This window comes from Halichoerus grypus, chromosome 15 (genome assembly GCF_964656455.1).
Source record: "Halichoerus grypus chromosome 15, mHalGry1.hap1.1, whole genome shotgun sequence".
NCBI classification, from domain to species: domain Eukaryota; kingdom Metazoa; phylum Chordata; class Mammalia; order Carnivora; family Phocidae; genus Halichoerus; species Halichoerus grypus.
The window spans coordinates 59,848,321-59,859,093 of record NC_135726.1 but is presented as its reverse complement, the minus strand read 5'-3'; the positions used below and the strand labels follow the sequence as shown (position 1 = coordinate 59,859,093).

General features: G+C 45.8%; 1 protein-coding gene across 3 annotated transcripts; it reads right to left on the bottom strand.

The window, feature by feature from the left end:
* Positions 1-3,338: 3,338 nt before the first annotated feature.
* On the bottom strand, positions 3,339-10,154 carry LOC118535562 (uncharacterized). 3 transcript variants are annotated; one of them, XM_036091893.2, is made up of 3 exons: positions 9,183-9,302; positions 6,661-6,784; positions 3,339-5,390 (listed from the first exon to the last, which is right to left on the bottom strand). In XM_036091893.2, the coding sequence occupies exons 1-3, from the start codon at positions 9,213-9,215 to the stop codon at positions 3,487-3,489; spliced, it is 2,061 nt and encodes a 686-aa protein (XP_035947786.1). In that variant the 5' UTR covers positions 9,216-9,302; the 3' UTR covers positions 3,339-3,486. The 3 variants fall into 3 exon arrangements, with proteins under 3 accessions (XP_035947786.1, XP_035947785.1, XP_035947783.1); XM_036091892.2 differs by having other exon boundaries at positions 3,339-5,156; XM_036091890.2 differs by lacking the exon at positions 6,661-6,784 and having other exon boundaries at positions 3,339-5,156; positions 9,183-10,154.
* Positions 10,155-10,773: the final 619 nt, after the last annotated feature.

Sequence of the window (10,773 nt, the reverse complement as noted above, 5' to 3'; positions counted from 1 at the left end):
TTTTAAAAGGTGAACGTATTGGGCGCCTGGGTGGCTCAGTTGGTTAAGCAACTGCCTTCAGCTCCAGTCATGATCCTGGAGTTCCAGGATCGAGTCCTGCCATCGGGCTCCCTGCCCAGTGGGAAGCCTGCTTCTCCCTCTGACCCTACCCCCTCTCGTGCACTCTCTCTCTCAAATAAATAAAATCTTTAAAGAAGAAAAAAGTGAACATATTAAACAGAATCAAGAGATTCAGTCAGCCAAATAGAGGATGTGGAGAATACTAATGGACAAAATGTTTATAAACTTTATCCAGTAAATAATAAGAGTAAGTGGCTTCCTTATTGCCCATAGTAACCATGAGTTTATTGCAGTGGGCTTCAGGTGGTCTTCACCTGTGGCTTTGTCAAGATTGTAGCTCCTGTGTGACACAGTGGAGACCATGGGAAAAGGCTATTTATCATCACACCTTCTGGATTCTAGGATACTTGTTTTTTGAATGTAATGAAATTCTACATTTTTGTGAGTGGAATTCCAGTAGCAACCAGTATAATTTTAGTAAATGTATTGACTGGTGAAGCTGAGTTAGCAGGAAATCCGGAAGGCTAATGTATTAGAACACTGGCAATATTTCAACCCATCAAGATACACTGCCCACTTTCTCTGATAGTCCTGAAAATAATTATGAAACAACAGTGGCTATCCTGCAAATTAAAGCCAAAAGGGCTGGATTATAGTTAAAAGAACTGGTAAGGGGCGCCTGGGTGGCTCAGTTGTTAAGCGTCTGCCTTCGGCTCAGGTCATGATCCCAGGGTCCTGGGATGGAGTCCCACATTGGGCTCCCTCCTGCTGCTTGTGTTCCTGCTCTCGATATCTCTGTCTCTGTCAAATAAATAAATAAAATCTTAAAAAAAAAAAAAAAAAGAACTGCTAAGATTAATGTGTGCCAGATGGTCCCTGGTAGCAATATCTGACCCTTGATAAGGCACTTACTGATCATCTTTCAAAGCAACTCATTACAAGTAATCTTTTATTTCTCCAAATACAAAGTGCTTTGTCTTCAGAGGAAAATAAATTAATAAACATATTCTGTATTTTTGCTGTGTATGATGAATGAAAAGCTCCTCTTCCATTGCTGTTTCTCAATGTTAGTTCAGATTAAGGCTTTTGCATGATTTCAATCTTTTATTTTTCCTTTACCTGTATTGAAGTATAATTGGCAAATGAAACTGTAATATAAAGTAATGATTTCACAGATGTATACACTGATAAGGGAAGATTAAGACTTTTGATTTGGGGATTTCAGCTTCGTATTAAGAGTTTAAAAATTTTGGGGGTGCTGGGTGGCTCAGTCATTAAGTGTCTGCTTTCGGCTCAGGTCATGATCCCAGGGTCCTGGGATCGAGCCCCGCATCGGGCTCCCTGCTCAGCGGGAAGCCTGCTTCTCCCTCTCCCACTCTCCCTGCTGTATTCCCTCTCTCTGTCAAGTAAATAAATAAAATCTTAAAAAAAAGTTTAAAAATTTTAAAATGCAGAGAAATTGGGATTTGTAAACTTCTGAAGAAGTAACTTTGAAACATTAATGTTTTATTTGACAAATGGAAGGTAGAGAAGTCTGTGTTAAGTATCAGGAGGTATAGCTGATACATATGTTAGTACTGTAAATAGACATCTGCATTATTCAAGGGCAACTCAGGATTTCAAATTAGAGAAGAAATATTAAACTATATAAAAATATTAACACCTTAACTAATTCTTCAGTGAACAAAAAAGGTAAGGTGAATACTCAAAAGACTCATGTAATAAAAGCCATACAATTGGTATCATGATTGCATTCAATCTGCCTTCAGCAGCTAATTCCATCAATAAAATTTAGCACTAACATTTATATTTAAAAATATTTTTTGTCCATTCAAGTTATCAGAGTTATTAGAGTCCTGACATTTTGGAAATTCTTAAGAGGTTATGCATTGACACCCAGTAGTATGCATGGGGATTCAAGACCAACCATGAAAATGATAATGATGGAAGACTGTGATAGGGTTAATGGGACTTCTTAACAGTCTTATTCACAGATATATATGTAAATAGCCATTACAAAAGCTAGAATATCTCCTTATATAATTTTATATGTTGAAAAAGATGAAAGGGCAGGAGGAACTTAGCTTCAGGGATGCAAGCATGTATGAAAACATCAAAATGTATATTTAAAATACGTGCAGTTTAAGTCAAGCATATTTATTTATTATTTATTTGACAGAGAGAGACCAGCAAGAGAGGGAACACAAGCAGGGGGAGTGGGAGAGGGAGAAGCAGGCTTCCTGCTGAGCAGGGAGCCCAATGCAGGGCTTGATCCCAGGACCTGGGATCATGACCTGAGCCGAAGGCAGATGCTTAATGACTGAGCCACCCAGGAGCCCCTAAGTCAAGCATATTTAAATCATACTCTTTTTACAAAACAAATATTTAGGGGCGCCTGGATGGCTCAGTCAGTTAAGCATCCAATTCTTGGTTTCCGTTCAGGTCGTGATCTCAGGATTGTGGGATCGAGCCTGTTGGGCTCTGTACTTAGCAGGGAGTCTGCTTCCCCCCTCGCTCTCCCTCTGCCCTTCCCCCCCCCACTTGTACACATTCTCTCAAATAAATCTTTAAAAAACAAAACAAAAACACCCACAAATACTTAAAACTTGCCACTTACTGGTCATTTTATGGTTTTATTACCTATTAAAGTTATCTCTGGCTACTGTATCAGTACTTTGGGAATAGAATTTAATGAGGTGCTACCGGAATATCTTACCAACTCCATGTTCAGTGACATCACCTTGGCAATTTGACATTTACCATGAGAACAACAGGGATTGCCAAAAACTAAAATCTAGGCTTGATTTAATGTGTTACTGAGTTAAGATAGCAAAGAATATGTTAATGCAGATTAAATGCATAAGTCTGGTGCATGTGGGCTTTCAACTGTGAGGACAAAAATTTGAGGGAGAAAAATCTTCTAGTACTCAAAAACAATTGTTCCATATAATACTTAAGTACATAAAAAGAAAATAGGCAAAGATTATGGGCATATATTTTATCAGGGAAGATAAACACAGAGCAAATAAATGACAAATGCTCAACATCATGAACACTTTGGGAAATGGAATTGAAACCAAAGTGACTTACCACTACACACTTATTTCAAGGATGTCACGGAACTTGACTTTTCATGTGCTAATGGTGGGAAGGCAAGAGAGAATAACCATTATAGATCACAGTTTCCCATTTCTTAAAATGTGAAACATTCACCTCCACTCTAACAGTTTCAGTTATTACAACAAGAGAAATAAAACATATATTCACATAAAGAAGTGAATGTAAATATTCATAGCAGCTTTATTTGTAAATACCCCAAACCTGGAAATAACCTGTATGTCCAGAACAGATGCGTGGATAAAGTCATTATTGACAAAATAGAATGCTACTCATCAATAATACACAGAATTCTAACATTTCTCACATTTAAGGGTTTTCTCCAGTGTGTACTCTCCTGTGTCTAAGGAGGTTAGATTTGCGGCTAAAAGATTTCCCACATTCACTGCATTCATAAGGTCTTTCCCCAGTGTGAACTCTCTGGTGTTGAATGAGGTCAGATTTGTGGGTAAAGGGCTTCCCACATTCACTGCACTCATAAGGCCTTTCACCAGTGTGACCTCTCTGGTGTTGAATGAGGCTAGAACTTTGGCTAAAGGTTTTCCCACATTCACTGCATTCATAAGGCCTTTCTCCAGTGTGAACTCTCTGGTGTTGAATAAGGCTAGCACTTTGGCTAAAGGATTTCCCACACTCCCCACACTCATATGGCTTTTCTCCAGAATGAACTCTCCGGTGTTGAATAAGACCAGAGCGCTGCCTAAAAGATTTCTCACATTCGCTGCACTCATAAGGTCTTGTGCCAGTATGAATCCTCTGGTGTTGAATGAGGTCAGATTTTCGGGTAAAGGATTTTCCACATTCACTGCATTCATAAGGTCTTTCTCCAGTGTGAACTCTCTCATGTTGAATAAGGATAAATTTACGGCTAAAGGATTTCCCACAAACACTGCACTCATAAGGCCTTTCTCCAGTATGAACACTCCGGTGTCGAATGAGGTTAGAGAACTGTCTAAAGGACTTCCCACATTCACTGCACTCATAAGGCCTTTCTCCACTGTGAATTCTCTGGTGCTGAATGAGTTCAGATTTGCAGCTAAAAGACTTCCCACAATCACTACACTTGTAAGGCACTTCTCCAGTGTGAACTCTCCCATGTCGAATGAGGTTAAAGATTTGTCTAAAGGATTTCCCGCATTCGCTGCAATTATATGGCCTTTCTCCAGTGTGAACTCTCCGGTGTCGGAAAAGGCTAGAGCTTTGTCTAAAGGATTTCCCACATTCACTACACTCATAAGGCCTTTCTCTAGTGTGAACTCTATGGTGTTCGATGAGGTTGGATTTGTAGCTGAAAGACTTCCCACATTCACCACACCCATAATGCATTCCTCTATTGTGTAGTCTCTGATGGTGAATGAGTTTAGATCTGTGGATAAAGACTTTTCCACATTCACTGCATTCGTAAGTTCTTTCTCTAGTGTGAATTCTCCAGTGTTCTATGAAACTGAAGTTATGGGTAAGAAATTGTCCACAATTTCTGCATCCATAAGGCTCTTTATCACTGTGAATTCTCCAGTCTTTAATAAGGCCAGAGATTTGGCTCAAGAATTTCCCACATTCACCACACTCATATGGCCTTTGTCCACTGTGAATCTGTTGGTGCTGCACAAAGCTGTAGTTCGAGCTGAAGGCTTTCCCACCTTTGCCACACTCATAAAGCCCTTCTCCAGAGCAAACACTCTGATGTTGATCAAGTCCATGGTTGTGGCTGGCAGCTTTTTCACATTCACCCCCGTTGTACTGACTTTTTCCACTGTGAAAGGCCTCTCCACTCTGGCTGCCACAGTGTAGCTCCTCACTGTTGGGATTGGTCTGGAGCTGAAGATGTCCTGAGGTCGCTGGGAAGTCCTCTCCAACCTTCCTACATATGAAAGGCTGCCCTGACACACAGAAGTTGCAGCTTGTCACATACGAGGCCCTGTCCACATCTCTTTTCCAGGGCTTCTCCCAACTGCCATGCCTCTGTTGCTGGTGAAGGTCTGCATGGAAAGAGAAGCATCTCACACATGTGGCACCCAAGTATGGTTTCTGCCAAGGGTATACTGTTTGGTGCTCAGCATGGTGCAAAATACCTTTCAAGGCTGGGATACACATCTCACAGGGGTGGATCTTCTGTGTGGACAGACCTGCCTGAAAAGCCCTGACCTGGGACTCTCCTACAGACATAGTCTGCTCAGAAGGGGCCTCCTCATCTTCCATCCCATGCCTAAAACCTGAAAGCAGAAATGCTGAAGAAATGCATATTGACTTCGGTGGGAGGGGGAAGCCCCATTTCAAATGTGTGTCTGACGCAACAAGTTGCATCCATGTGATTGTTATGAGAACAAGGCAGCTGGGGGCAGGTTGAGGTAGGGGCTGCTTGGTGGTATTGGGCCTCTGAAGAGACCAGAATAGGAGAGACCTCAACAGACAATACACAAGCACAGGGTGCACCACATGGAGGAGAGGTCCCTGCCTCCTCACTCCTCCTTCAGTAGGACCTTATCTGCTGGCAACATGGGCATGCTGTGTGGGAGGCTGGTTGTGGCCTGTCCCAGTAAAGTTCAACTGGACCTGAGTAGCTGGTTTAAGGACTGTGTAAGGATATGTGCACACCTCATGACACCATGTGTAGGTCAATGTTGGAGGATATCGTAAAGGGAGCAGTGCAGAGGAACTGGTGGCCCGGGAAGGCCACAAAAGTGGAAGGAGCCAGAAGTCTCGGATGAAATGACAAGTCAGCAAACTGTTAAGTATGCAGAAGAAAAGGTAGAAACAATACATGGCTGGTGGTACCTGAACCAAAACACTACCGAACCCATGGCAAGTTCCTGGTATGATCTGAACAAGGCCCTGACGTCATGCCCTCCCCCAGCTGCCACTCACAAGGGCCAGACCTCCTCTGAGACCATCTTGCCATGTCCACCCTGTAAAACCAGTGTTTTCCCTGCACTCTCCACTGTGTAACCCCTCAGAACCTGTATGACGCAAGTTTTAATGAAAGACGCACAGTGAGTGGCCACCGCTGGCCCCGTGCAACTTGTCATGCAGTAATATTCAGGAAAGAAAATGTAAAATACAATCGAAGGAGGGTCTTACAAGAACAGCCCATGGTCCATGTGAATAATGACCATGACCTGGCACAGGCAGTCACAAAGAACTGTCAGCTAGAGGAAGGGGGCAAAACTAGAAGCCAGGGATCTGGACACAGTCACCCTGCCAGGGAGAAGGCAAGGTGGGATCCATTAAGTTAACTTCAAGACTCCTGACTCCCAGACCCTCCCGTGTACTTTTTGAGTTACAGGTGTCAGCGATGCTTGGGCAGTCCATTGCTCGGGGCACTATACACAGCTCAGCACTAGCACCCACAGCACACATAACAAGAAAGTGGTGGAAATTAGGAGAGCCCGTGGTCCAACTGTGGGAAAGAAAGAGCAAACTCTGGGGAAAAAAAGGAAGGCAGGATGTCACCTCAGGACACAAGGAGCAATGTGACAATCTTACCCAGCGATGCTACAAGTGCAAAGTTCTCCAGCATCACATCGCAGTACAGGAGTCTCTGAGTTTCATCAAGGAGCCCCCATTCCTCCTGGGAGAAGTCAATGGCCACGTCCTCAAAATTCATACCCTGTCACAATGTGGACAGTTCATTCTATGATCAACATCTCTCCTAGGAGTCCAAGTTCATTATAACCCCCACCCTCCACATCCATCCTCAGCTCAGTCTACTCCACACCTCAGAGGAGATACCAGGCCTGGGTGTCCTTGGAGCCACTCTCTCCTCACATTCCTACTGATACTGTGTCTTCCCACAACAACAAGCAGATGGGCAGATAGAGGATATCTGAACGGTGGACCTGGCCTGGTAGTCACGATGCCTCTTATCAGTGTAGTCAGTGTCACAAACACAGGTTAGGGGGAGAAGCTAGCTATAGGGAGGGCGTGCATGATCTGACTCTGGTCTTATCAGGCAATACCACCAAAGTCCCCAGATCATCCCTCCAAGATGCAAAAAATGTGGCATTATCCTTCATCCTTATGACCCCAATTCTAGTGTCCTGTGGTCATGCTTTCACACTCACTCTTTCTGCCACACTTCTCACAACTGCACTCCCACAGCTACAGCCCCCTCCTACCACAGTCATCTCCTTGGCTTTTCTACATGTTACTCGGCATACGTGGCCCAGAAAATGCCTGGTAGTTTCAAACAGGATCAAATACTACTCCAGACTGATGGTTTCCACTGACAGAGGCAGCCTTTGGTGCTACTATGAAGACCTCCCACCCTGTTCCTTGCTTGAACCTCACTACCAAGAATATTTATATTCTGAAATACCAGATTGCAGATACACATGGCTCTCCTCCACCTGTGTGCCGCATGCATTTGACGTCCCCTCTCCAGTCACAGCTGTCCTCTCTCCATCTAACCCTCATTCAACACTCAGCTCCAGTGGCCCTGTACGGCCTTATACCCTACCCCCGATTAGTCTCATAAATGACCACTTGTGCCCCTAAGCTAATCCACCAGCCTAACCTGAACACTTAGGCCCCACCATGGAATACAATGAAATCCTGGTGAGTCTGTAGAACAGAGAATAAGCACCAGTTTCCACCTCAGCGTCATCTTGTTTGAATTACTCCTATGTCCCCACATCCATCTCATGTCCACTTGTCCCCTGGAGCCCCTGGCCACATACCAAACCACACATTCTCCCCTACCCTCTCTATGATCACTTCTCTCCCTGATCTGTGTTGGGACACCCACATCCCACAACCAGGGAGCCAAGCAGGAAACCTAGTCCTCAGACCCCCCTCTTCTTCCTGGGCTACTATCACCATTATCCTGACCAGGATTCCCCATATTAAGTGATCCACAGCTCCTCCCTCGTCCACACACTCTCCACTACCTTTTGGAGAAGTCTACCTCCCGAACTCCTCCTCAGAGCTCCAGAGGCCCACAAACTGTTCTCGGAACGTCTCCTACCCTTAATGGACCAAAAAGAAATCTTCTGATATCTCCAGTGAAAATTACTCTTACTATGAACTTCCCCATCTCAACTGATGGAGCTTCCACCCTTCCAACTGCTAAAGCCAAACCTTCAAGTCATCCCTGACTCCCACCTCTCTCTACCTCAAAGTTAGAAAACCCTGGAAGCCACACCTAAAACACTAATGCAGAATCCAGCCACTTCTCCATGGCCACCACCCTGCTCCGGCTACCATCACACTCACCCAGACTGTTACAGGAGCCTCCTCTCTTCTCTTCCTACCACCAACTTCACACGTTTACTCTTCTGCATGCTGCAGCCCCAGAGCGCCTGGTAAGGCCTCGGTCAGATCACCTGCCGTCACTCCTCCAAACCTCCCGTAACAGCCAGCACCAGGGTGTCCAGACCTGACTCCTGCCCCATTCCTCCCAGTTCCCGCGAAAAAGAAAGGACACCTGCAGGCCCCTGAGCCCTGAAGCCTTTGCACGTTCCGTTACCTGTGCTTGGGACCACCTTCCCATCTCATGGGCTAAGGCCCTAGCCCAGCGCAGGATCTGGTGACCCTCAGAGGACTGCGTTACGTCTGGGCTTCAGTCCTCGGTGCGCTCTCGCTACTTAGGTGATCTTTACAGAACTCAACCTGCCGGGCCTATTATCACCCCTCTTCCCGGCCGTTCATCCCGTGAGCAGCTTCAGGAAACTTGCGAGGACCCGGTTTCAGACACTGTCCCTCTCGTTCCCAGGTCTCCCTGGCTTCCACCGTTCTGAGAATGAAGGTAAAACTCCGGAGGCACAACTTCGCCTCACACTGTTGCCTGGAGACACGAGACCCGGGCTTCCCCAATGCTCCCGGCTCAGTCGCACCTCTAGTCTTCGCACGAACCTGTCCCAACCCGGAGCCCGCTCCCGCACGGGGCCCCCGCCCGCCGCCGCCTCCCTGTCCCGGACACCCGGGCCTGGCCGCAGGGACGCGAGCAGGGCCCCGCGCTCGGGACCTTAGGATGTGGGTGGGGGAGGGCCCGGCGGACGAGCGTTTACCTGAGCCGGGTCCCTGGGCGCGGCCGCCGCCATCGGACTCGCTGGGCGGAGCGGGGCTGTGGGGCAGGGAGATCTTGATCTCAGCCTGCTGCGGGTCACCCCGGGTGCGCCGCCTCCAAGCCTTAGGCAGTCTCTTTGTAGCGGGGAGAACGCTTCTGCCGCCGACCGGGGGCTCCGAAACCTCAGAGCGAACAGACTCCAGAAAAGCCAAAATGACCGCCACGAGGAGGACGCCGGAAGTCCCGCCCCGACCTGGTGCGTCCGCATGGAAATGCTCCTGTCCTGGGCTTTCATTGGTCAACTCCGCCACCGTTAGGCACATTGCCATCTGGGTAATGTAGTTTCCTCAGCCGCACAGGTGGTTAGAGTGTGCTAGTCCTTGACCTCAGCGAATAAAGGCTTCGTGGTGCCACGAGTCTGAGAAATAAGAGTCATCTAGCCTTCAGGGAAAGGAAGCTGTTTACCCCTTCTGGAGAGTGTTGTCTGCAACTGATCCTTGTTAGAGACATTTCAGACTCCATGAAGCTCAAGATTGTCCCTTAAGCCAAAAATATTTCAATTATTCTCAAATGCTACAAATTTAAATGGACACAGTCTCTTTAATTTTTTTTTTTAAGATGGTATTTATTTACTTGACAGAGAGGGACACAGCGAGAGAGGGAACACAAGCAGGGGGAGTGGGAGAGGGAGAAGCAGGCTTCCCGCTGAGCAGGAAGCCCGACCGGGGGCTCGATCCCAGGACGCTGGGATCATGATCTGAGCCGAAGGCAGACACTTAAGGACTGAGCCACCCAGGCGCCCCGGACACAGTCTCTTTCAGACTCAAAATGCATCCACTCTTAGCTAGAATGTGATAAACACTTTCTTGCTCTTCAAATGCATGTAGTCAGAAGCGTTAGTCGATTTTGTAACTCTGTATCTTTGGTCAGGGCCATGACTTGGAAGAAACAGTGATGTTCAGGCCGCCCTGAAGTAAGAGGACAAGGAGTTATCTCTGCATCTGGTTCCCAAAGAGAACCTCTTTCCTGCCTGTATATTCAGTGATCATGTCCAAATCACAAAGCAACACTATTTATTCATTTAATATTTCTTCATATCTTAAGAAATATTCAAATCCTTTAGAAATCTGACATCTATCTCAAACGGAACACAACCTATTAAATTCTGTTTTGTTTTGTGATAGTGGCTACAGCGTTCTGAGGCAGAGTGCATGTACAAAAGAGTCATCTAAACACCATTGTCTCATCTCCTTGCTGAGGGATTATTGTTTCTTCAAGTGATTGCTGGGACTGTTGTGCATGAGGAATTGATGATATAGCTGAAAAAAAATTGTGAAATGCAAATTTCAGAGAGCTATTAATAATGATTATGTAATTATTCAAAGATAGTGGTAGAAATAGCTCTGGGGAAGTATCAGTGGAGGGTGAAAAAGGTAAGACATCAGATAATTTTTATCAGGACACACTTAAGTCTGAGAAGAAACAGTTAAGCTGGAGCGCCTGGATGACTCAGTAAAGCATGTGGCTCTTGATTTTGGTTTGTGAGTTTGAGCCCCATGTTGGACCTAGAGTTTACTAAAAAAAAAAGAGAG

What these genes read in the sequence shown, in the direction of transcription:
- LOC118535562 (XM_036091893.2), bottom strand. Translation starts at nt 9,215, where the DNA reads ATGGCGGCGGCCGCGCCCAGGGACCCGGCTCAG. An exon ending in CGCCCAGGGACCCGGCTCAG is followed by an intron (nt 6,785 to 9,182) that starts GTAAACGCTCGT and finishes ACATTGTGACAG; the next exon opens with GGTATGAATTTTGAGGACGT. An exon ending in TGCACTTGTAGCATCGCTGG is followed by an intron (nt 5,391 to 6,660) that starts GTAAGATTGTCA and finishes TTCTGCTTTCAG; the next exon opens with GTTTTAGGCATGGGATGGAA.